Source organism: Ischnura elegans, chromosome 4, assembly GCF_921293095.1.
Source record: "Ischnura elegans chromosome 4, ioIscEleg1.1, whole genome shotgun sequence".
In the NCBI taxonomy this organism is placed as follows: domain Eukaryota; kingdom Metazoa; phylum Arthropoda; class Insecta; order Odonata; family Coenagrionidae; genus Ischnura; species Ischnura elegans.
In genome coordinates this window covers 16,187,960-16,214,763 of record NC_060249.1, presented here as the reverse complement: position 1 = coordinate 16,214,763, position 26,804 = coordinate 16,187,960, and the positions used below count along the sequence as shown (strand labels likewise).

The 26,804-nt window shown below is 40.2% G+C and overlaps 2 protein-coding genes and 1 long non-coding RNA gene across 5 annotated transcripts; 2 read left to right on the top strand and 1 right to left on the bottom strand.

Moving 5' to 3' along the window:
• Positions 1 to 1,224: 1,224 nt before the first annotated feature.
• LOC124157224 lies at positions 1,225 to 3,735 on the bottom strand. The gene has a single exon (XM_046531775.1). The coding sequence runs from the start codon at positions 3,733 to 3,735 to the stop codon at positions 1,225 to 1,227; it is 2,511 nt and encodes an 836-aa protein (XP_046387731.1).
• Positions 3,736 to 6,803: 3,068 nt separating this feature from the next.
• Positions 6,804 to 8,208, top strand: LOC124156829. The gene is made up of 3 exons (XR_006864393.1): positions 6,804 to 6,869; positions 6,956 to 7,051; positions 8,032 to 8,208. It is a non-coding gene; the product is annotated as an uncharacterized LOC124156829 (long non-coding RNA).
• A 3,980-nt stretch (positions 8,209 to 12,188) lies between these two features.
• On the top strand, positions 12,189 to 19,417 carry LOC124156828. 3 transcript variants are annotated; one of them, XR_006864391.1, is made up of 5 exons: positions 12,189 to 12,280; positions 12,706 to 12,871; positions 18,076 to 18,150; positions 18,459 to 18,720; positions 18,817 to 19,417. XR_006864391.1 is itself a non-coding variant. In XM_046531332.1 (3 exons), the coding sequence occupies exons 1-3, from the start codon at positions 16,747 to 16,749 to the stop codon at positions 18,569 to 18,571; spliced, it is 396 nt and encodes a 131-aa protein (XP_046387288.1). In that variant the 5' UTR covers positions 16,739 to 16,746; the 3' UTR covers positions 18,572 to 19,417. The 3 variants fall into 3 exon arrangements, 1 of the variants encoding a protein (XP_046387288.1); XR_006864392.1 differs by lacking the exons at positions 18,076 to 18,150; positions 18,459 to 18,720; positions 18,817 to 19,417 and adding an exon at positions 15,924 to 16,053; XM_046531332.1 differs by lacking the exons at positions 12,189 to 12,280; positions 12,706 to 12,871 and adding an exon at positions 16,739 to 16,954 and having other exon boundaries at positions 18,459 to 19,417.
• Positions 19,418 to 26,804: the final 7,387 nt, after the last annotated feature.

The window sequence follows — 26,804 nt, the reverse complement described above, 5'->3', positions numbered from 1 at the left end:
AAAAATAATGAATTGAGAAAATGCATAATTCCAATTTTATTTGGGAGGAATTGAAAATCAAATTTAGACAAAAATACAGCGGTGGAATACTGAATAAGGGCAGTTTACGTCTAATAAGGATGAAAAGTAATGATTTTTAGTATAAAATGAGTAATTTCTCTAGCGAAGTATGATAACTTTTGAATAATACGTTTGTCGCATCGTAAAGAGCATTTAAATATGTAGCATAATAGTTCTCGACGTCTCCGCGAGCATGATTGGCAGATTGGCACTGGGTGAACAAGGTAGCAGCGATAAGTGCTGATTGTCGTGGTGTCTGCCGGGAAACTTGAGTGAAATGAGACAGGTTTGCATTGTATTGACTGTTCTAGATTTTCAAGACCACCAGCACGACTATACTATGTAAGTTTATCTACTTTTCTCCTTTTTTCTTGGAGTTGAATGTTTATAGCATCATAAGCTTGGACTTTTCCATTAATCTTCGCGCAAATGTTCGTTATTAATTGTTAAGTTTTTCATGATAACCTCACCTGATTTCGATTCAACGTGACTATGATATTCTCACAAAGATTAATCAATAAGAATGTGTGCCTAAATGTACTTCCATTGTGCTATTTTCATGTGCACTGTGTTCACTGGTTCTGAAATGCTTTAATGTCGCCGTCGTTCTCCAAATTATGTTCATTCCGATATGAGATGTGTTATTTAATTACTTATCTTAATGTCGGATGGGTAACTTTAAAGTTGCTTCAGCCATTTTAGACGAGAAAAGACGATAAAAAACAATGCCAGATCTTGACGAGGTACGTTAACGTACCTCGTCAAGGTTTTATTTCAGACGGAGCATGATGTTTGTTTAATGTGGTGGACAATAATGCCGAATGCACTGTGTTAATCAAAAATTCAGTAAAGGGAAGGCTTAGAGGGATATAGTCATAGCGCCTTAGACCCCCAAAAACAAGGTCCCTGTGAGTAGGGTACTGTAGGGTTCTTTTAATTATAAAACACCAACTCCGGGTTCAACAATTTATTGTCACTCCGTTACATCGAGGCTTGACGTCGAGTTGTATACCGCTCCCGTCATGCCGGGCCACGGCCTTTTATGCGAACGGCAGGTGATGACGCACAGGCTCTGCGTTAGTCAGCCGCCTCAGTTGACTCTCTCGGCCGGCACCTGGATCCCAACACCCTCCCTTCTCTGCAAGAAAGAAAAGTGTTAGCCTCTTATCTCTCACACATGCATATTGGTTTTCTCACCACCCGCCCGCTTCTTGTCATTATTTCACCCCGATGGAATTCCCCCGCTCCGGACCCGCTGCTCTGCGCCACCGATTTGGCCGCTACGAGGAATGCTCGATTTCTCCGAACAACGCCGCCGTCAATTTCCACATCGTATGACCTCGGCTCGTTGCGTCTATTGACGATTTTCCCGTAGTGTTTCCTATCAGTCACCCAAACTCGGTCTCGTGGTTTCAGCTCGGGCAGCGGTTGAGCTCGATGTCTTCTATTGTACTTCTCGGCAGCCTTTGCTTTCTTTATTCCCATCTTTTCCCGGTGCTCCCTCAGGTTCGGCCACGATGGCTGCAATGAGTATGAAGAAATGGGAAGGTTTGTGCGTAATTTTCTTCCCATTAACAGCTCTGCTGGGCTATATCCGGTTTCCAGGGGTGTTGACCTGTAGACAAGTAATCCTAAATTTGGGTCTTTCTCCTTCAGTAAAATGTTTTTAACTATTTTTACTGCTGACTCTGCTTGGCCATTGCTTCTCGCTAATAATGGACTGCTCGTTATTAGCCGGAATCCGTATTCTTTGGCGAATTCCAACATTTCTCCTCTAAACTGTGGCCCATTATCGGATCTAACAACTTCTGGGATCCCAAACCTAGCGAAAATCGCTTTGATTTTTCCGATGACTGCTGCTGCGGTAGTGCTTGTTAACCTCGCCACCTCCGGATATCTGGAAAAATAATCTACAACAACTAAAAAGCTCTGATTGCGGACGGTTAAGATATCCATTCCTACCATCATCCAGGGTCTTTCCGGAACTGCAGTTGGCATCAGGGGTTCAACGGGCTGTGGACGCCTCTCCAGACATTCTTCGCATTTTTCAACTGCATTTTGTATGTCTGCCGATATTCCTGGCCACCAAATTGCATCTCGTGCTCTTTCCCTACATTTCCCTATTCCTAGATGACCTTTATGTAACCTATCGAGCATCTCCTTCCTTAACTCCTTCGGAATAACAACTCTGTGTCCATGCATAAGCAATCCTTCTCCCTCATTGAGATATCCTCTTTCTTCATAATATCTCCGCAGCGGCAGCTCAAGGTCTTCTTTGTGCGCAGGCCAGCCATTACGAACGTATTGCTTTATCTCTTTTAAGACGTCGTCTCTTTCTTGCTTTTCTCTGTCTTCTTCCAGCCTGGTGTCTGACATTGGTAGAGCCTTTATTACTTCTTTCACCATCGCTTCATCCTTTTTTCCTAGTCCATTGAATAACGCAGGGAATGTTTTCTCCGGTGCCCCGTTACGTAAGGAAGTCACCACGACCCATTTTAATATTCCTAACTTCTGAATAGCTGGCCTCCCTAGCAATACCTCTCTGCCCCCGGGAGTTACGTAAATTGTTTCATCACACAATTTTTCCTTCCACTGCAGCTTAGCCTCGAAACTTCCCTTCGCACAAAAGTTCGTCCCTCCTATGCCTGCCAGTCGTTTAGACGTAGGGGTTAATTTAATTCCTTGCAATTTATCTTCAACCACGAGGGACCCTATCACTGTTACGTCTGCCCCCGTGTCTATTTTGAATTTAATATCGACACCATTCAGCGTGACTGTGACCCACCATGGCTCTACATTAGTATCTACAATTCCCAAGAAATAAATATCTTCTTCGTCGTCTTCTTCCCGGACTACGACGGTCCCCACGGATTTCCGCAATCTACACATTTTTCTCCAATGACCCTTCTTACTGCACGCGTGGCACGTTGACTGTCTCGCGGGGCACGTTGCGAACGCGTGTTGAGGACTACGCCCGCATCTGCCGCATCTCTGGTGCTGGCTCTGTCCGCTGCATCCCCCTGGTGATGCTCGCTTGCCGCTAATTGGTTTAGTCCTCTTCTTTACTTCACTAACCTCATAGTCTGATGCCCCTCCGCGATGCGTTAACCCTTGGGTGCCTCTCAGCAGCCCCTGTTGGCGCTGCACCTCTTCCGCCTGACGTGCCTTCCGTAGAGCCACTTCCAGTGTTAGGCCCGGATCCATCTGCAACGCTTGCGACAGCTTCGCGTCGTAGACTCCGACCACAATTCGATCTCGGAGAAGATCGTCCTGGAGTGACCCATATTCGCAATATTGTATGAGGCGATACAGGTCTGAGATGAATTCATCCACTGCTTCTCCCTCCTTCTGGCAGCGTTGGTTAAATTTCGCCCTCATGTATACGATGTTTACCCGTCCCATGTAGTGATTCTTGAATTCTTCGTATACCTTCTTGTATTTCTTCTTATCCGCTGCTGACAGCTGTAGGCTAAGCAGTACGTCTTCCGCCTTTTCGCCCATCACGTACACCAGCATGTTGAGTTGCTCCTCGTCGCTCTGCTTCTTCAGCCCAGACGCAACCCAGTATCTCTCCCAACGTTGCGTCCATCGCGGCCAATCCTCCGCCACGAAAGAAAATTGGGAGGGCGCCGTCACGCCTGCTGTTAGCACGAACGTGCTGCTGCCTTCCACCATGTGGATCTCGCCGCTGCGTTCCTGGCACCGCTGCCACCATGTAGGGTTCTTTTAATTATAAAAGCACCAACTCCGGGTTCAACAATTTATTGTCACTCCGTTACATCGAGGCTTGACGTCGAGTTGTATACCGCTCCCGTCATGCCGGGCCACGGCCTTTTATGCGAACGGCAGGTGATGACGCACAGGCTCTGCGTTAGTCAGCCGCCTCCGTTAGTCAGCCGCCTCAGTTGACTCTCTCGGCCGGCACCTGGATCCCAACAGGTACTCAGGGGTTCAACCCCCCCGAAATGTTTGGGAATACCATCATAACCTTTTCTTGATGGGGCCACATATTAGAAAATGCTACTTCCCTCATGAACGCCAAAACACATTTTTTGCATTGCCAGTATGTAGCTTTCACTATGCAAGGATCCTCGCTGGTACCTGTTTTCCTAACACGGGCTGCGGCCCATTGCGGTGCCAAACTTTTTTCTGGCACCAGGCTGAGATTTTCTCCTCCTTTTCCTGCTTGAGCACCCCTTAACACAATGCGAGTGCAGTCAACTATTTGTTTATGCAATGGCTTTCTTAAAAAACATGTTTTAGAAGCATCAATTTTAGTTTCATCGGAAATGAATTCTGTAAGTTTTTGCTATGTATTGATAGCATTCAAATGAAATTCTATCAATAATATTAAGCTCTCTACAACAATTAGTTAGGATATTCTTTTCCACACAAACTGCTTTTAAAATAATGATAGAACTCCACTTACAATTTGTAGTTGTAGAACTACACGTAAAGAATGTCCAATTTGCCAACTGCCCAATAAGTTCTAAATTTGTTATTCCACTACACCAACCAGCATTTGACTGCGGACCCCTGATGTGAATGGGGCACACACTGTGAAGAAAGGTCAGGATAATCCTCTCCTGCAAACCGAGAAAGGGTATGTATCTAAGGCATCCCGAAACAAACTCCTTTATTATGCATTATACCTTATATCCTGCTTGGGGCTAGCTTAGCTGCATCGCTTATGTAACACATCGTTTGATTGTTTGACCAGAAAAATTGGTTGTTGATTGATTCAAAAATTGATTAAAATGTCTTTTATTTCGCTTGTATTCGAAAATGTACGCCTTGTTTAAACTTCACCTGTAGCCAAAAGTGTACCCCATTCAAAGGAACCGCCCAAAAATGTGCTCATTCCTCCCCCTCCTGCTATCTTTTCTTGACTAGTCTTGCTTGATACCTAGATAGATATTGCAGGTTCAAACTACCCATCAAAAAGAATTAGACTAAATGTTTTCTGGCTCTAGCTTTTTGTGCAGTGCCAGACACTAAAAATCTGGAAACTTTATTTTTCTTTAAGAATGGAATGTTTGATGTGGAATCCTTAATGATTCCAAAGATCGCATTCTCATATGGCATTCCAGGAATGCATTCCATTCCTCTGCAGAGCATCCCATATCCAAATAACTGCTAGCCAATTATTTTGAAGGGGGAGGGAATATCATACCAGAGTAGTATGTAGATAATATGAGTAGTGCACGAGGAAGGGATCACCCTTTCTTGCGCACTACTCATCAACCTCCCACAGTTAATGTAATGCTTCATTTGAGTCTTTCTTTAGCATACAAATCAACGTAGGTTTTGGCCCGTGATGCCTTTTTCCATTACAATTATCATGTTGTCAAATTATGTTGATACTTCATTTTTTTTATCATCTTAGCCGTTTTAAAATAGATAGTACAAGTAATATGTCATTGCATAATCATAATAAGTCATCAATTCAAAGATTGGTAAAATCCAGCCAGTTGATATTTTTGATTTACGTCATTCTTTATAAAGCAATTGGTGTTAAAAGCTTGAGCACGACCCTTTCCCGATCCATTCCTCGACCAGGGGCTCATCTGGAGACAACCGTCAGTGCTTGAGGTTCCTCTGTAAGATTTCTCCAGTTGTGGTACATGTTTTGCTTTACTAATGCAGAAACTTTGCGATTAATAAATTTGGTAGCCGTAATCCTGACAGTGAAGCTATTAATAATGTCATTTGATCGAGGTTCTGCAATGAACAATAGTGATTTTATTAAAAGGTGATCAGATTTTAGCCAAGTGCATCTGAAATATTGGCAATTCCAAAGCTATGCATGGGAATTGGGGATATCAAGAGGTGCCTTTTACTCCCATGAGCAAAAGAAACAAACAGGACAGGTACGGTCAGTAACAAAGGAGAAAATGAGACTTATTGATATTACATATTTCATTTCGATATATCTTCATTAGGAAAAGTTACTTATCAAATTATTCATATCCATATAGAGAACATTGCTGTTTTAGCAATCTGTTAAAACTTTTATCCCCGTAACTATGTAAATAAGTCTGAAAAAGGCATCTATCGAATGATCACCTGGATATATTATAACTTCGACTCTAATTATTCGATCCGCTTGATTTGCTCGGCGATTCGCACATGGTGCGGTTGGGGGCACACCTGGGGTGGGAGTGGGAAGGAGGTAGGTACATTCTAACAGCCTGATGGAAATACGTACCGGTTAATGGTGTTTGTTAATTTTCGTGACATATATCCACAATACTTTTTTCCACAAGTTCACCCCGCCCGGATAAGAATGTGCGTCTCTGGCCACAAGGTGGTTGAGCTGACGAAGGCGGTAGATTTTCATGGATTTTTTTTGAGGCCCCTGATCGTCCTTATTGGCTCGAACGATCTCCGCAATGTAAGTTTGCTGTGACGATGAACATTGACAATTTTAGGTGGTGCATTGTTTACCTGGCAATAAAAAATTTCATCCTTTTCTTCCCTAATTCCAGAATTGCGAATATCATTCCCTCAGAGGTGCCCTCCATCAGCTGATAATGCGGCTCCTGGCGCCGGGAGTCACATTCCTCACCATCCCTCCCACGCCAGCCATGTGGGGTGATGTCATTTATCGCAGACATGTTTTGGCACTGGGGGGATAGTTGAGGAGATATGAGCGATGTAAGATATTCCGTGTTCCTTATGCTTTTGCACTCTACCAGTCGTGACCTATTCATCGGATTAGTGACTTCTTTCGCAGGGAAGGTGAGAGTAATTGATATCACCACTCCCTTCCTTCGCCACGGTGGGGTGGACGACACCTGCTTCGAGAAGTGAGTATCATACGCTGCTATGTAACTGTAATTCCATATAAAGTCGTTCTCATTATAATGTGAATCCTTCCCGCTCTTCAATGCAGGTGGATGGGGATGGGGTGTCGTCGCCATTCCGAAGGCATACACTTGAATGCCAAAGGAATGGGGGTGCCGATGGAGTGTCTGGATAGGCGTGTGTGGTAAGGAGTATTTGTTACAGTGAATTTAAAATGATTTGAAATCATTAAGAAATACCAAACCAGTGAACAAGCTGAAAAAAGTCTTGAACGTTTCCACAACAGGGACTCGATCTATCAATCATCACTGTCACAGCAGCTACTGGGCCACTGCAACTGCTGACATTGGCAGCCTTATAATATCTAAAATACTAAACAACATTGAAAACTCGGGCAAGTACGCAGCAAATGCACGTGACATAATCGTTAAACCCAGCATAAGTCGAAACAATGATAAATTATGCGATTTATTTTTCCCTTTGAGCGCATATATCTTCATGCCCAAACAAAATATTTAACATTCCTAGCCAATGACAAAAAAAGTAGTAAGGGAACCTAAATTTCCTCTAGGAGGAATTGTGGTGCCACAAATTTTGTCCTAAATCTTTTGAAGGGGACTGTAACTCATTCAAGATCATCCTTGGCCCTTCTTGCCTTCCACCTTTGATACACTTGTTTTCATTCGACCGTCATGACTCATACATAATGTGGCCAACTAAGTTGTCCTGTGTTCTCCTTAAGGCTTTCAGAAGACTACTCCTGTCCCCCACTCTTATTAGTCTTTCGTCATTGCTCACTCGGTCGGCCTGTTTCATCTTCATCACTCTACGGCACCACGGGTGAAATGCTTCAACTCTTGAGTTATCTTTCCCTGCCAACATCCAAGTCTTGCCTCCATTGAGAAACATGCTCCATATGTAGCTTATGATGAATTGTTTCCTTACCTCTATGCTTGTACTCTCAGCTGTAATTAGATTCTTCTTTTTGTAGAAAACCCTCTTTGCCTGCGATATTTTTAATGACCATTTCTTTTTTGCTTTTTCCATCATTGGTAATTTGGTTTCCCAGGTAAGAAAACTCTTGAAGCTTATGCTTTCTATGTTAATGTTCATCCTAACCTCCTTTCTTTCTTGCATACTAATATCTTACTCTTCGTTTTGCAGATTTTCAGCTTATATCTGGCCATGAGGTGGCATTCTCACATAAACGCCATAGCGAGGTGTTGGAGGAGATAGCTGTGGCTATGGCTGCAGTGAATAGTGCACATAAGGCCACTGATAAAGATCATTGGCCCTAAGCACATGTGCCATGACAAAAGAGCAAAGAAAGTCTGCTTGTCATGGAGTTGGCAGTTGGCCTTTTTTTTATGTAAGTTCATTTATAGTGATAATAAGTGATTGTCCTTTCCATGTTTTTCAGAGTCTTCTTCAAATCATTCTCATTGTCTGAGCTTAGTGGGCCCTTTTCGCTCCGTAGCGTTAAGGTGTTTTTCCCCGTCCCTCCCTCATACTCTGTCTCAGCGATCACGATTTACCGATTCGATCGATGGATTTTTCTTCCTCATAGGAAAATCCACTAGGATTGGTAGCATATTAATTGCGTTTTGCTTGGTTTCGCTGTTAGTAGGGCACGCCTATGTGATGGTGCGGGATTCCTCATCACTTCCCGTCCTTCCCTATCCCCTCCCTGGAGGCATTGTCAGGCTCTCATCGTGGCGGCACCTCCTTCCTTGCTCCTACCCGTCCTTCCCCTTCTGGGTGCAGAGGAGAAAAGCTAGTGCTTAAAGTCCCTGCCCCAGGAGTGTATCCCCGCGAACCCGCCCTAGGGTATTGTTTCCACTTTCTCAGCGATTACACTTCCTGACTTCCTCTTGATGGAGAGAGACTAGAGAGTGGCCAATTGCACTTTCTATTTGTTTCGAGTCACGACTGAAAAGAAATAATTAAATCTTTTAACTGAAGTAGGCATGCACAAGAACTTGCACGAATACCTAGTTTACACCAACAGTGCCACATTGCTTCATAAAAAAAGTATTGCTCATATTTTGCTCTGCAGTGCAATGGTGATTTAATTGATTTGTTTGCAAGGTTCGGAACACAGTGGTAATACCAAGGTTTTACAAATATTAATACAATTTGCGACTGTACAAGAGATTTACAATTTGTGTAGAAGCGATTGTGCTGTCTGGGCTGTGACCCTCTGCAGTAGAATAACAAACTTTTTCTCATACAAAATTAAGAAACAGTCTAAGTTTCAATTGAAAATGTGTTTTATTACTCTTACCTATTTTTACTGTCCATTCCACAATTTATCTAGCCCAGTAATCCAAGAATTTGACCCTGAAAAAATAACATTTCGCTGAAAAAAAAGTGCTCGCTGTGGAAAACAGCATCATATCAGTCACAGACAGTCCCTATCATCTATAATCTTGACAGGCAATGAGCTACTACTAAGTCATGTGTAAATCATTAAAAAAATATCGTGAATCCACTGAATAAATTAAATACTGATTCTTCTAAATGCACGAAATAACTCAGATCTCCAGCAATGCAACATATCACTAAAATAAGGGCACTTCCTTCAAACCTTTATTCACTTTCTCTTTCCTTGTTTCTTGCCTCACCAAGGCAGTTGATTACAAAATTGAGTGTATATAATTAACATCCTGCATGATAAAATTGAAATTCACTACTAGAAATTCTACCTCAACTTGTGGCAAAGAAAAGGTAGCTAAGACTCTTGTGAGTTTGCTAAGTCCACTAAGTATCATAGGCATAATTTGCTTGTCAGTTTTGGGTATTGACTGAATTTGGATCATTGTTAACCAAGTCAAACATGAGTTGACCCTTGACCTCTAGGATAATGGTAATAAATGTTTGCCTCCTCAATTGAATTAGATAATTGGCAGCATTTTTCAAAAATAGGGAATACATTGTTAACCCTGCAACCGTACACCTCCATTTCTGTTACACTAACCGTACACTGGGGTACTGAGTGCCCCTAAGAGTTAAAAAACATTCAAAATGCAAAAACTTATTTTTATTCTAAAAAACATTGAAAACGCGGTATTTGGGCCTCAAATTATTGCAAAAAAACATATATTTAATTACTTGTTTTAATATTTTAATAAATATAATAAGAGAATTGAGAAACCTTACATTTTCTATACAAGTCTTTTAAAGGTGCAGTTTTTTAGTTCTTTCAACTCTTTCAGCAGGATTTGTAGCCCAACGGTACTTATTTTTACCCCTGAGGACACTCTTTTTTAACTGAATAACATTTTCGGGGACCGTTTTTTCAACTGCATTTTGTTTCTGATTCTTCATATTCATCTTCCAGGTGTTTTGGTTCAATTTGCAAGTCTTGTGCGTCTTCATTTCATCTAGGTCGTTTTCATGCATGTGTTGTTTGTCCTTCCTCCCCTTCAAAATCACTTTCACCAAGAACAAACTCATCTTCAGATGCGTCGGGTGAATAAAAGTCTGACGTAACATCATCTTCCAAAATGTCGTATTCATCTTCACTTTCTGACTTATCATCAAAATTCTCAGGCTCAGAGGAACGAGCTAACTCACTTAAAATGTCCTTCTCTGTTCGTAGCCTATCCATGACTAATTATCCCTAGACTATCCCTCGTTAAGCGATCCCTCCAACACCGCCTTTGCTCCTCGCTCAATTCATTACCAGATAATATTGACCCGTTTTTTCTGCCCTTAAACTCATTTATCAAACTCGCCATGTCCCATTCCTCAGCAAGTAAATAAACCTCCCTCTACCCCTCCCTTTCCTCGTGCCTTCTATTTTGTTCTTTACTATCTTAAGCCACTGCTCTCTGTTCAAATTTTTTATGTTAAAATTTTATGTTTGTTACTGCGTCACTATAAATTGGCAGAAATGCTGTATGTGAGCAACTCCTTAAATATATAAATAAATTTAAAAAAATAAATACAGTGTAAAAATACTTCGGTAAAATCCAAAAAAATCTACGAAAACGAAATATACACACTTGAATAAAAACTCACACTAACCGTACACTGGGGTACTCAGTGCCCCAAAAACGTTCCAGAAAAGAAATACGATGTGCCATGGTCAAGTAAAAGTCACGGGAGCCGGCTGCAGCCAGTGTTGCCAAATAAAATTTACGGCAAAGTTAAAATTCCCAGGTGCACTGAGTGCCCCGGTGTACGGTTCCAGGGTTAAATGGGTATTTTTGAAGTAACAAAGTTTCGCAAATATCTATGTATGAAATTTTGGATGGCACATGTGTAATTAGGTTAAGCCTAACTTTGTGGAAGTATGTGATATCCATAATTAAAATACATGATTTGGTTTCAGTTGAAAATAATTTTATCCAATCACCAACCTGGGTTTGAAGGCCTAGTGGCAATGTCTGAAGTTGATGGGATTTATACTGTTGAAGATTGGAATGGTGAAAATGATGAAGGTGCATTTGGGTGGAAAATATGTAGCATGAATTTAAGGTGTGTCATCGGTATATCTTAGTTTTTCAACCTTTCCTTTTGTCATTTAGTAATGGCAGGCAAATCCATGTCAGTGAATTGTAAAATATGAAAAGGGCTTCTAATTTAAGGTTCAAGAATTTGTCATTCCTAGATCGGAGACCACTCCAGCTAATTTTGAATGTGAATGTTATTACTGTCCATCAATGAATATCCAGCTATTATCTTTTGATGTTAATTTAGCATTAAAGGTGATACACTATCTTGTAGTTTTTATTAATACTTGACAATTCTTTCTTTAGATAACCAGTTCCTGGTCATCAGGAAGGAGATGATGTGAAAAGTAAGATGGTCACAGTAGCTCATCTTTAATGTGGAATAATTCTCTTCCTTTGACTCTGTTAAGTTTAAGCAATCGTACATTTTTAAGTAACATTTTATTTTCTGTGAAACGAGTGATTTTGGATGCCATTTGTCCATTATTTACAGGAAACATGGGGCACATCTGGTGGCACCCTCCTTCTACTGGAGACTTATGGGGAGAGGAAGTGAGTCTTCTCACATAAACGCCACAGCAAGCCATGGGATGAGATTTCTGTGGCTATGTGGCAGTGAATAGTGCATCAAGACACTGATCGTCAGTGCCAGACGAAGATCAGAAGCCTCAAGGGTACAAACCATGAAACAAGGGTAAAGAGAGCCAAGCCTGCTTACCATTTAACTTGCCATTGACCTTATTTTGATGTGGGTTCATTGGCAGTGATAGTAAGTTACATTGTATCACACGTGACGTGAGTGATAGGCTTTCTAATTCTTAAGTGCTGTTTTCCCTTCCAGAAAATGGGAAGCACCTTCGGAGGGAAGGCATGGGTGGAGGTTCCTGCCATAGCCACCAGTGATAGATCAGTGCCTCCAACCTCTGTACTAAAACATACTCTATCTTCTAGTTATGGTAATAATATTATTTCACTTGTTTAGAAATTTATTCCACGTTGCAATTATTGCAGCATTGCCGAGGGTGGGGGTGTGGGCATGCTATGAATCATGCCCATGCATCATTCAATCAATGACACTCTGGAGTGCCCTGTTTTTGTATGAAAATAGTGATTCTGAAAGGGAATTCTTTATTCCGATTCTGAATGTCACCTTCTAGAAATATTAAATATGTTAAATGTTCCAGATGCCAGTTTTGCAGTAGCCAAAGCACACTCGCTGTGTACCTACGGAATCATAATTACACATACTTCACTCAAAACAAACACTGGAATTTATCAAAATTTATAATGATTTATGACATGATTGGTTAGCTATATCACACTTAATTAATGAATTCAGCATTACAATAGAAACTGAATAGAACTTGTTCTCTTATTCCAGCTTTCAAAGTTGCCTCCAGGATCACATCAAGACATTCCGAATCCCATTGAGGCTTCGGCACTTCAAAGCGTTCAAGTATTTTGGATATATATAGCTTCAAGGCCATGAACTGGGATGCATGATTGAGAACGCAGCCCAGTGCAGTCAAGACAAATGTTCTGTTTAGGTATTCAACTTTATTTCTATAGTGTATTATTTGTAAAATTCACAGATGCTCATGAATACTTTTGTAACACCAATGAAATATTATGCTCTACTGGTGCAAGATAATCAACGTTTGATAAAATTCACTTGTCATACAGGAATAATAATATCCACTATCATAAATAATATCAATTTTTATATCTAGATAAAATTTTCATGTCCTTGATGATGAGTGAACAAATTAAAACAAACGACTTTCGTACTGCATAATTACTCCTTAACAAATGGCGACAGGCAGATGTCCTGAGATTTAAGGTTAACTAACATTGAATGCTCATATGTCATGAATGCATTAGGTTAAAATATGCCATTCAGTAAGTTTTTCTAGACAAGGCTTATGTCCATTATATGGAAAAATTTTCCAGACAGGATGCCCAAGTAACATTGACCGTTGGGCCTCGGTTGGGGAACCGTAGTCACGGTTGGCTCATTGTGGGTGGATATGCCTACCAAATTCCGCTGTTGGCCCAACGCAGATATTGTTCGTTGGCCCAACGAAACGGTTTATGCCGGTTTATGCTGTTGGCCCAACGGAAATCCCCAATGATGGCCCTACGAAATAGATTATCATTGGGCCACCGTTGGGACATCATACCATTTCCTCAATTTCCGCCATGAGAGCTGCAAACAAAATTCCGACAAGATCTTCAACGTAGAGATGGGCGAAATTCCACTGTAATCGATTTATTGTATCAAATGGTTATCGGATCGGTAGCATCTATTCATTAAAAAATAGGGATGGCATAAAATCGCTTGCTTTGACAGTCAGTGCTACCGACTATGTGCAGGCAGAATAATTATTTTAAGTTAATTTTTTAAGAATATATTATAAGATAATTTTTGGAAATTATGTATAACTCTTTTTTAATTAATGTTCTGCTGATTTTCTGGTGTTTTCAGCATGGTATTTGACATAAATGGTTCCAAGAAGCGGAGGGCACATGAAAAATTGTAGACTTATAAGATCTGTCTGTTTCGAGTCTAACTTAACTGATATGGTCCTTGAATAAGCACGATGTATACCTCGATTGCATACGTTGCAGGATACGGTTCACATGTTTCCCTAGCAACCTAACAACCAAGACTTAAATGATCGTAGTTTTTCCCGGCGAATTGAATGAATAAAATCTTCTCGGGTTAAGCACCGGGTCAGGCTTTTTGAGGCCCAAAAAGCCTGACCCGGTGCTTAACCCGAGAAGATTTTATTCAACCAAGACTTGTTTGGTTGTAAGGGCTTTGTCTTTGTGATAGCAGTTAAATAAAATAAGTCGAGTGCTTCTAACAAAAATAAGGCATTGACCTCATTTGGTAAGTCTTACAAAACTGGCATTCCTAAAATCATGTTACCTTAAACAGATAGTTTCGTGGAATTTTAAACTTTTCATCATTAATTTAGATAGATCGATATGTATATTTTTTCAGATTGTGGCATATCTTGTATAAGTGGAAGTTTTAATGAAAACAGTGTTTCAATGGACAAAGTTAGTGATTTAGTCCCCTCTGAAGAGAATGAGATTGAATTTGTATGAGTAAACCTAAATAACAACTGCACAATTATTATTTTATGGAAAATACATCAACTATTATACTCAATCAGTGTTTCTGTGATTCCTATTAATAGTATCCCTAAATCTTGCACTTATTAATCCAATTAAGTAAAATGGAATAAACTTAACAATTTCGTTACCGAAGACCAGAGAATAGGAATTGTGAAGGCAATTGAATCAAATAACTCAGGGGTGTGCATCTTGCAGTGTGACATGTTTGAAATTAAGGAGGATTTCTTTGAACTACCTCTTAGAAGTGGTACCATTGGTATATTTGTGGTAAAAAAATTAGTACCTGGATGCAAATTGCAGTCCACCCACATTTTATCTAAGTGCGTTAACAAAATTTTGTTGCCCTACAAAGAAGATGGACAGTTTTTGTGTGTGCCATATTGTAATATGGAAAGGTGCTGTTGAAATTTTCCTAATTTTGTCCTAATAAAAATTGTCCTAATTTGTGAAAATAAAAGTTGGGGACCTTCTGAACTGATATTGATTTTTGGTTTTCCCTTTTTAACCACTGTAACCTTACTTTGTCCTATAGCATTGATTGTTAATGTATTTAATTTCATTTTGATTTATAGGGAGTTAAAGGTAAAGATTCTATCTACCGGTATCGTATCAACCCCTATGAAAAAATTGTATAAACCTGTTTCAAAATTTTATACAATTTATACAATTACCATGGCAATTGTATAAATTGTATAAAATATTGAAACAGGTTTATACAATTTTTTCATAGGGGAAGTGAGAAGGTAAATTAATTTAACTCTCATTCTATAAAAATGAGAAATGCCAGTAAAATATAGCTTTTGTTGGGAAACGGATGGCAGAATTTAAAAGGGCCAACAGTGTATCGTTGGAGAGGGGTTGGCCTCTGGTTGGGAATACGAAGGCCCGACTGTAATGCTCTGTTGGCCCATCGTTGGGGAATCGTTGGTTGGGATACAGTTGGCGAGGTGAACAAATCATACCATGGGCCAACCGCTGTGTCCCACCATCTGCCAACAGAGGGCCAACCAAAAATGTTACTTGAGTGTTCCCATTTGTATAATATGAATATCAGTGGTGTAACTATGCGGGGGATGAGGGGATAGATCCCCCCAAAGCCTCAAAGAAATAAAAAAATATTATAAACTATTGTCTGGTTTTGATATAGAGTGACTGCATATGCTCAATATTAAATATTAAGTGCCAAAATGATGGAAAATGTATTTCCAGGTATGTCATTTTTCAAAAGTTTTCTGGACTGGTGGTGGTAGATGGGTAACTACCCCCATTGCCTGGGGGGCTAGTACCCTTATACCTCCACCATCCACCCCCTGAAGCTTATTCCTGGTTACACCACTGGTGAATATCATGTCTACTCTTGGTGATTTAATTTTAGATGAGTTGTGGGCTCTTGGAGTTACTTCCAATTAGAACTATATTGGGAAATTATTTTATTTTGGCCTTTTGTCTTCGTAGGCTTTATCAACCGATACAGTGGAGCTGAGAGCTGGTCAATAATGAGCTGCACAATCAATATACCTGCTGCTAAGCTTTGAAAATGAATGTGCTCAAATGAATATCGAAGTCAATGTGAATTCCGAGAGAATGTTATCCAGTCTTTTCCACCACATATTTCACATTTGACAGATTAGACAATTGCCCCGATACATCATGTTTATCTGGGAGTGTATTCTTGCTTTTACTTCCACAGGAGTAAACTCCTTTTTTCTTCATTCTCAGTAGCATTTAGAGGCATTTGATGAGGAAATATTTTTATCATTTGTAATTAAACAGAGGATTTTATCATTTATTATTTTACACATATTGGCTGCACAGGCTGCTTCTTTGTCATTAACGTTTTTTAGAATGAAGCCATGATTTTGAACAGTTGCATATTGGTGTGGTCGATTCTGCATTAAAAAGGGTGAAATTAAATGCTGTCTATGTGGTGAGTTTGTCAAATTTGAAGTACATAATTTATATTCAGTTTGTCAAGTTGGTGGGGAGAACTTGTACTTTATTTTAAGAATTTGCATGTCAAGAATGGTAGTTAAACACGGTTGTTTCCTGAAACTGTTCTTTATATTGAGAAAAATTTGCGTTTAATTTTTTACTTTTACCATGGCAATAAAAATTGAGATTTACGGCAACAATTCCTACTATCCTACAGAACATCAGTTAGGCAACTCAGCTATTCATTCAAGTATAGCGGGGAAGTATATAATTTTAGGATCATCATAAAACCATATCGGGCGTCCATACTAGGGGTGTGTTCCGAATCAAGCATTGATGCGCATCGATGCGGCCCCGGATCGAGCATTTTTCGAGGTTACGGAAGTATCAACTCGCATCGGCTCGCATCAGAAATTCTTGGTGCGGTTGTTGCGAGAATGGGAAAAGGCATCAGTTCAGTTTAAAGATGGAGACGGTGTACATCAAAATTGAAGGGCGAGATGACGTCGAGGAATTTATTCTCTCGCCTGAGGATAGCCAACGTGCTAGAAATGGTAAGTGAAGCGTAATAAAGTATTTATTGATAGCATTTATACAGTGATTACGATTTATTTTTTTTTTTAACTTATATAGTATTCTCGTTAAATATCATCCTTAGTGTTATGATTCCGTTGATTGTGGTAATTGTAGTTAAAAACGAGTTACTGTGTAGTATAATTTATTCTTTAGTGTTATTTTTGTTAGCCCATGCTTTTTTATACATATAATGAATAATATATTTGACTCGCCATGTGGTCAGTCACATGGTGACAGAGGAATAAATTCAGTTGAAAGATTATTGTCAGACGTGTTGCGATTAATGAAATTAAGTTCTTCGAGTTTCATCGCATACATTAGTTTACGAAATTCTGCAATCCCGGCTTTGTAGTGGAAATTATTTCCATTATTTTGACTTTGGGGGTGGCGTGGTTTTGGGAAGTAGGAGGAATTGACAGTTATTTAATGGGATGTGACGATTACCTGGATTATTCCTCGGCTTTGTTTCTTAAATCCATTTTTATTGTAATGGATTTGTTTTCATTATTCACATTCTTCTGTATATTTTGCATTCCACGTGTGGTAATGGCGAAAAATAATAAATGCGCTCACTCAGAACAACGTTGTACCTTATTGATATGTATTTAAGGTCACGAGCTGAGGTTATTATAGTATACATATATGTTATAATTACTAATATCAATATGGTTCAACATAAATGTTCGTAGCAAGTGGCAGTGGTTGAAGTTTCCTAACTTATTAAGTATTCATTTACATATTTGATGCGTTGGACGAAAGTAAGGTACCTTATGGGAGTCGAATCATGTGTGCTGTACATTCTTAGCATACCAGAATTCCACTTATTTATTTGAAATCATTGTCTTTTGAGACATGGGCCATTGTGATCATAACAGAGGAACAAATGCAAAAGTAATTGAGCAGGAGTATTCCGTTGGGTTAAAAGTTTGTCTTTCTGAGGTCAAAGGCTGCTCGGGCAGGATACTAAACTTTACTAATGAGCCAAATTTTAGAGGGCATATCCGGTAGAATTTCTTCTATATCAATGTTGCAATGAAATGAGTTACACAAGAATCGTATCTGGCAATATTATTTTCTCTTGTGCCCACCTATTTCTTAGATCCCCAGTTCCTGCGTATGTTGCTGCAAAGCAGATTTGGAGGGAGTTCCAACCAGGAGGATCTAGAATCAAAAGGTAAGATGAGCATTAGGTGTTTTTGATTTTAAAACTTTTTAAAGCTTTTAACAATAATATTTATTTTAACGGGCACAAGCCATTTTACAAATTACACATTAAAATACTGGAATTGCACAATTATCTGTACAAAAAAATGTACTTACTTTAAAAAGGCATGCAAGGAATACTAGATATACTTTAAGTTGTGATATTTGTCTCTTCTTCCCCATACCTACTTGAAGTCAGTGATATTTTCCTATGACCTGTGATATAATTTATTTTATGGAATGTGTATTTTGATACTGGCTATTTTCTTTCATTCTCAGAAAACCTGGGTTGCTCCTGGAGCCATGAGGACACCCTCCTCCTTCTTGAAGTTTACAGGGAGAAGGAGGGTGCCTTCTCTAGCCAGCGCCTGCCAAGGTGTGGGAGGAAGTAGCGGAAGCTATTTCCTCCAAAGCTGAAGGACTTGCGGTCACTGGTCGCCAATGGCAGGCAAAGGTCAGTGGCCACAAGAGAACTTATAAGGAGGTGTAGGTGCGGAAAGCCAAGTCTGGCAACGGTTCGTGCCATTGGGGTTATTTAGAGGTGAGCTCACGTTGTGACTTTATTTTCGTTGTAATGCTTGTATAAGTCTTCATAATTAACTGCGACTGGACCTTCTACTGTACATTCGGGGAGAAGGCACGGGTGTAGGCTCCTGCCACTGCTGGGAGTGAAGGACCACCACCTCCTACAAATTTGACCCCAAGTCCAGGTGACTTCATTCTTTTCACATAGCCCATTAAGTCTTCTATAAATTAGCATATATGTATTGTTATAATGCACAAATCAAGCCATATAAGTTCCATTCGTAATTATTGTCCAACTGCCAAACAATGCATACTAGCATAAATATTTGAGTCCTTAGTCATTGATAATGTAACGTCTTCTTTAAGTAGAATACCTGAATAACATGGATTAACGAAAGGCAGATCAACTACTAATCTTCTGACTTTCCATCATCAAGTAATTAAAGAAATGGAGCTTAAATCATAGTATCTATAACATACAAATTCCAAGATTTTCTATTTCTAAGCAAATGTTTCGTATTTTATGGCTATGTGCATATTATTTAGTTTGTACTGAAATTATTTTATCATCTTAATTATTAATTAGTTATTTTGCTTTACTTTATGGTACAACAATGTTTATGAACAACAAATGTGTTCCTTTTATGTTTGGAATAAAATTTGTCAAAGGGTTTAAGTATCCACAATTTAAAAAGATTTAAAAACGTTCCTACTAGCAGCAACTTCTTCAGTATTTAATTCTGCCATATAAATGTTATTGCTGTCTTCTGAATTAGTTTAAATGCATGCATAATCTACATAACTTTTGATGCTGTTGTAATGGAAAATTGTGGCTGTTATAACAGCTTTGCCATGCTGTTCTCGGTGTGCCGAGCATATTTCAAGGCATCAAATCAAAAGTGGTTGTTGCAGATTGTCAAGTTTATAGGGAATCTTTTCGTGGGTGAGAATTGTGCCTTAATTCCACATTTTTGTATTTGAGCTGTTCAGGGACCAGCAAGAAGGGGAAGGTGGAGGGGGTGTTGGAGGAGCTGCTGGGGGAGTGGCGGAATGCGAGGGTGGAGATGAAGGAAAGGGAAGAGAAGAGGGTTGATAGGAGAGGAGGAAGCGACGCGAGGAGGAGAAGAAGCTGGAGGAGCAGAAGATGGCATTGCTGGAGAGGAAAATGGCAATTGAGGAGCAGAAGATGGCCATAAAGGCAAGGAAGATTGCCATGGAGGAGAGGAAGATGTTGGTGAAGGAGAAATAAATGTTTGATTGAAAAGTTGAAATCTGGCTCTGTTTACATTGCATGTTTCCTGGGGTAATTACTTTTTGACTTTCAATTATCACAGGCTACCTTAGTCTCTGTGAAAACAGTTTATAGTTAGAGTATCACTTGAAGTTATATACATCAGTGCAATCTTTTTGTTGTGGGTACCGATAAGATTGTAACTTAATTTTAACCTCCATGCAAGTTTACTCTCAATTCTGGATTGGTATGGAATTCCATAGTAGGAAGTTTTGGCCATCTCCATCAAGCATCAAGCCTTTTTAAGTAATCCATGCAGGAATGTGGAAAAGTGTACTTACAAGTAAATTATATACATATCCCTATTATGTATATACAGCGCTTGTGGTGACTGACTCACTCATGGATACAAATTCCGGACCACTTCCAGACGTGCTCGAGAGCTTGGTTTGCTTTTTATTGTATTACTCTCGAAATATGGATGTCATAGGGCACACTTCTCTTAGATATGATGGTAAATGGATGTGACCACATAATATCGTCATCTTTAAACCCCCTGAAGCCACCCAAAAAATTAAAATTTGCATACTAGTAGCCTTTTCGGGGAATTTTTCGTCACAATTCCACTGGTTTTCCAAGCCTTACCACTCATCGCTACGGAATTGATGTGGGCGATTGATGAACCCTGGCAGTACAAACCTATAAACCCCTGGTAAAACCAAATACACCCCCCAAAAAATAAAATTTTGCGTATAAGTCTACTTTTTGGGGGTTTGTCGTCACTATTCCACCACTGGTTCTTACCCGAACGACTCATCCCTACGGAATTTATGTGAACGACTGATGACCGCCAGGAGTACACACATATAAGCCCCCGGTATTTCCCTGAAATCCCCCCCAAATGTTAAATGTGTCTCCTATTTGGGAACTTCTTGCAAACATTTTGCTGCACTACCCGTCCCCTCTCAGCTCTAGATCGGGAGTATTTGGTGAGGGCGGGCCACTGTAAACCGTAAGGGAAAAAATACCTGAAAACCCCCAATCACCTTCTCGAACCTCGCCAAAAAAAATAATAATAAAAATTTAAAGTCGCCTTTGAGTAGTTTTCATCACAATTCAGCCGGTGTTCACCGCCCTTCCACTTATTAAAACCCCCGATAACTCCGTTAAACCTCCCAAAAAAAATTTTTTCTGATAAATCGCCTCTTCGGGTAAAAGAATCGTCAGAATTCCACCACTGTTCCGGACCCCTACGACTCATCGCCACGGAATTTATGAGAAAGATTGGTGATCACTGGTTTAACACAAGTATAAAACCCCCGGTATTCCATTGGAACCCCCACAAAAAAATTAAAATTTGCCATTAAGTCTTCTTTTATGGGTACTTGTCGCCACTATTACGCCACATTGCACTACCCTTTACAATCATCGCTACGTAATCACTCTGGACGATTGGTGACCGCATGTATGACACATTAAAACCCCCGAATCCCCCTGGGCGCCCCTCTCGGTGGAGAAGACCCGTTATGAGGACTAAGTGGAGCAGCCGCAGGGGGGGGGGGGGGAGGGTCCTCATACCCAAGGAGGCAAAGCCGTCCCACAACGAGGAATGGCGGAGCAGTTCCGAGGAGTAACTGGCGGAGCAGATCCGAGGAGTAACAGGGGGGGGATGGTCGAAGCCTCCCCCCCCCTGACTACGCCACTGGGAGCAATGTAACACAAGGATTGACTTACCCACAGACTGCAGCTATCACCAGCATGAACAATACACCAGTATATACCGCAAACTGTTGCCGCAAAGACTCGTGAATTTTTATCAGCTATAAAACTTTGCTTATTTAAGCTAAGTCCAATAGAATGTCCAGACGGTGCCAGGTCAAAATCGGGGTTAAGGTAGTTCAAACGGTGCTAAGTAAATTTACAGTAAGCGGTCAAGGGAGGCAATGTGCGAGGTTGCTGGTCGAAGTACAAATGCAAAGTGACGGATGACCAGCTTTGCTGGGGGTGGGGGAATAGGTCTACCAAGCAGAGTATGAGTCATGCCATGCACATGTGACGTATGGTCTTGACTAATTTTGTACCGTTCTTTCCAATAACATGCTTGGCTTTTCTTACTACTCTTTACCCGTACCATCAGTGTGCTGCCCACCCGAGGATACAGCCCTTAACACATTCAATGCGGATGATATTTTCACCGAAACCTCCAGTGACGGATGGGTGATTTTCCTTCATAACGGTGGTCTTGGAAGTAATACAACGGAATTTTCAATTTTTTTTGTTTCTATTTCAAGCAATTTGTAAAAAACCCTAATGACATACATGTATGCCACCCGTCACCAGTAATTGACAATTCACGCAACCCGCATTACACACATGCAATTTTCCTTGTATGAAGGAGTTTTTTTATTTGGAGTTATTTTATTGGAGTGGAGAAGGAACTTTTCATATTTCCGTTTATAATACTTCTTCTACCATTGATTCCTTAGGTTAATGATGGAAATATCTTGGAATTAGTCTTTACGTGTATTTTTTTTGTTTCAACGGCCGTAGATTTAATTTTTTCAAGTCACAGAAGTAGAACACACAATGTACGGCAAGAAAAATACAAATTTATGGGATAAACAATTTTTTAAATCTATGTTACCTCACAGTTATTGCAAAATTGAAACATTTCAATAAAAATTCTCACAAATGTTTATGATATATTTGAAAGCAAGGCCTTAGATAGAACCCTGGTTGACCTTCACATTCTGGGCAAATTGCAGTCACTGTCCTAAGGATGCCTTCACGGTCAGCGGAGAAATTAAGAGCCTGCATCATTCCTAAAAACCTATCACGGCACATTTTCTCCCGAATATCGGTACTCACACTAATTCTGACCTCCAATCGTTAGAAATCGTATTAACCCTAATTGCGCCCATGTGGAGAAGAAGGCCCAGCCAAGTTTCCAGTTCTCCCTGTCCAACAGCTTCCAATCCATTATGCCCTTACCAGTTGCGCTACCAGAACGCTTAGATTTACCATGATTTCGGCGGGGGTTTATACATAGAAAACTTCCTTTGCTTTGGCTCACAAGAGTAACCAATAGATGGCAATCCTCAACTTGCAAATCCGTAATCATGACATCATGTTCGATTTGAAGGAAGTGATGCACAGTTGGCGGGGATCGAAAAAGGCTGGCCAAAAATCCCTGTAGTATAGCCAGATTAATGAAAATTTTTGCAATTTGTGCATTTCAAAGATGCAGTGAAAGTTATTTACGATGATTTAGTCCGCAATATTGTTTAGGGGGGCGATGAAAAAAAAGATGAAGTGATACGGGAGGCTTACTTGCCAGGGGCAAGTCGAAATTTTTCGATAAGGGATCATCTTTTGTTTATTTTTATTTATTAATTGAATCATTCAAAAATAGCCAAAATGTCCTTTACATTCATTAGACGACTTAAAATCTCCATCTTCAACAAATATAAAATATTAAATGGATATTTAAAAAAAAAATTCAGAAGATGAGTTTTCGTAGCTGCCTCTGGAGTCATCTGATGGGCATTGAAAGATCCAGGGAAGGGTGAGTAGTAGAAATAGTATTGAAAGTGGTTGGGAGTCTGTGAAAAAGTGATCTCTGAGAGAGAGAAAGACGGAATTTAGGTTGGTGTAGTAGGTGATTATTACGAAAGGCACGGGTGGGAATGTGGAGTGAAAAGAAAAGCAGTATTTCTGAGGATCGGAACTTGCCATTTAAGGCATTGTAAATGAAGGGAAGATAATGAAAATTCATACGGGAGGGTAGTGGGACCAATGATAGGGCAGACATTACTTCAGAGCGAGAAGAATTACGGAGGTGAGGAACACGGTGTCGGACTACTGAAATAAATAAATTAACAGGACGTTTTAGAATTTTAAGGTTGGAGGGACAGGCAGTAGAGTAAATAACGGAGCAGTACTCGAGGATTGGGAAAGTGCAAGCAGAGAAAATAGCTCTCATGAGATAGGGTCGGTAATATTGGTGAGTCGATAAAGAACTCCCACGACTGACATGGCCTTGGATTTCATTTTGTTGAGGAGCGGAAGAAAAGTTAGTTTGGGGTGGAAAGTAACACCCAAGTTATTGATTGAGGAATCTATCGGAACAATTTCACTGAAAATAGCATATTTGTAAGGAGTGACGGTGCGTTTTAAAGAAAAAGGTATGTATTTTGCTTGTATTAATTTTGAGTTGCCACTGAAGGCACCAAGCCTCGAGGGAATGAAGGAAAGACTGAGAGTCAGAAGTATTCTCAACTCTTTTGAATATTTTGTAGTCGTCTGCGAAGAGGAGAATTCCGGATGCGTTGGAAAGTGCACAGCTCGTAATATCGTCAATGAAGAGAGAAAAGAGAAGAGGTCCGAGAACGCTGCCTTGGGGGACGCCTGAGAGAATGGGGATGCTTGGAGAAGACTCGGTCAAGACTTGGTCAAGAACAAATCGCTGAGTTGCGGTCGGCTAGGAAATTCTATAGCATTGACATCGAGGGAAAGACAGAATTTCTTCTCTTGGTAACAACGTCAAAGCTGTCGAATAGCTATGCCTGTGATTAAAAGTTTCTATTTGGTCTATAAACGAAATTTTGGTTATTGAAGCGGAACAATATGTAAAATTCCGTAAAGAAATATTTTTATTGCTAACTGCTCAAAAACAAAGGCTTAAACTCGTATTCTAAGTCAGAGGTTGAAGACTCCTCATACTCCAAAATATTTTCTTCTATCACCAGAAGATTATTCACATCCTCTGGTAATTTTTTACTTTAACCCCGCAGATCAAGAAACAAAAGGATCTGATGTTAGCAGAAGCCTATGTAAAAAGTCATGGTTTATGAAAATCCTTGACAATTTTCTTACATGTTTTCGAGGTATCTTCTTATATCCTTGTTCCAGGCTTCCAATGGATCCTTCATGGAGAAATGATGGCATGTATCACTACCTATTCCCGCTCGATGCATGAAAAAATTGATGTGAAAAGTTGGCGTCATGTGATGCCACGCAAGGGTGCCGACTTACAAAAAATATTGGGGGGGCCCAAACCGTGGACCTTGCCCCAGTAAATTTTATAAGTAGTGAATTTTAAGTTTTTAAGGATTTTAGAAAAGTCATATGATCAACATTAGAACCCTGATCACTCGAATCTCGATATCTGGACACTCCGGGGAAAATCGACAAGCCTTACACATTTTTTCCTCACATCTGTAACGAATTTTTGGGGGGGCTCGGGCCCCCTCAGGCCCCATGGAGTTGGCACCACTGATGCCACGGATAGCGTTTTCGTACAATTTAGCTGTTTCAAAACACTGAAATGAGAAAACCATATAGCCGATACAATTCTCAAAATTCCGGAGAAGCCGGTAATTAGATCGTCCGAAATTCCTACAAAAGGACTGAAGAAAAGTTTTTTTTTTGTAAAAACACTATAACTAATTATTTCTTCTGTTTCATGGACCAGGACTTTTTGCCAAGACCATAATATGTAAATCTTGACCGGTCAATTTCCTTTTATCCATAACTGGGCGACTTCAGTGTGACTGTCCATCGGCACTGAGTTGGAGAAGTAATAATTATAGGAGACTGATTTTGAGCACTGAGCGATACCAATTTTTAAAAGGGAAAAAATAAATTTTTAGAACGGAGAATTTTGCGCATGTTCAAACCCTGACAAAAATAAACTTCGCCATGGTGGGTACAGGAAGGGTGGCATCCTTCATGGTGGGTAGTTACCCTTGCACAACCCACGCCCTACCCACCATTAAGGGTAAGGGAAGGAGAGAAAAATCCTTCGTGTACCCTTCCTTGGAACTCCTTCCCTTACCATCCGTCAACCCTTCCTCTACCCACCGTTAAGGGTAAGGGAAGGAGAGAAAAATCCTTCGTGTACCCTTCCTTGGAACTCCTTCCCTTACCATCCGTCAACCCTTCCTCTACCCACCATTAAGGGTAAGGGAAGGAGAGAAAAATCCTTCGTGTACCCTCTTGAAACTCCTTCCCTTACCATCCGTCAACCCTTCCTCTACCCACCATTAAGGGTAAGGGAAGGAGAGAAAAATCCTTCGTGTACCCTTCCTTGGAACTCCTTCCCTTACCATCCGTCAACCCTTCCTCTACCCACCATTAAGGGTAAGGGAAGGAGAGAAAAATCCTTCGTGCACCCTTCCTTAGAACTCCTTCCCTTACCATCCGTGTACCCTTCCTCTACCCACCATTAAGGGTAAGGGAAGGAGAGAAAAATCCTTCGTGTACCCTTCCTTGAAACTCCTTCCCTTACCATCCGTCAACCCTTCCTCTACCCACCGTTAAGGGTAAGGGAAGGAGAGAAAAATCATTCGTTTACCCTTCCTTGGGACTTAGCATTTATAACTGAAGAAAACATATCCTGAAAGAGTCTCCTTAGCTACTTTCACCTGCTAAAGAGTATTGAGTTCTGTACAAGAACGTAAGCAGTCTTTGAAAGCAAAGATAGATGGGCTACACAACTAATCTTTAAAATTTCCTTAAGGAAAACAATAATATACATATTCAGTGGCGTATCCAGGGGTGGGGTCCGGAGGGTTCGGACCCTCCGCCCCCCCGAAGTATAAAAACACAATCATTTTCCTTCATAATAGAAATCAAAATATTGAAAAATAATGAATTTAAAAAATATTTCTTTGACTATTGAAGTGTTTTCGATTATGAAAAGTGTTTGAATAAGTTGAATTCCAATACTTACTATCCTGTTTTTTCAAAACTTTTCCCACCTGGTTTTGGACCCCCCCCCCACAGTGGGCTGAAATCGAAAAAAGCTGGACAAAACCTCGAAAATGGTTTTTTTGAGTATGGAAGTTGAAACTTTGCTCAGTTGTTGC

Coding starts and splice junctions, on each gene's coding strand:
- LOC124157224 (XM_046531775.1), bottom strand. CDS start 3,735: ATGGTGGAAGGCAGCAGCACGTTCGTGCTAACAGCAGGCGTGACGGCG.
- LOC124156828 (XM_046531332.1), top strand. CDS start 16,747: ATGCGGCCCCGGATCGAGCATTTTTCGAGGTTACGGAAGTATCAACTC. Junction 16,955..18,075: donor TAGCCAACGTGCTAGAAATG/GTAAGTGAAGCG, acceptor CCTATTTCTTAG/ATCCCCAGTTCCTGCGTATG. Junction 18,151..18,458: donor GGAGGATCTAGAATCAAAAG/GTAAGATGAGCA, acceptor TTTCATTCTCAG/AAAACCTGGGTTGCTCCTGG.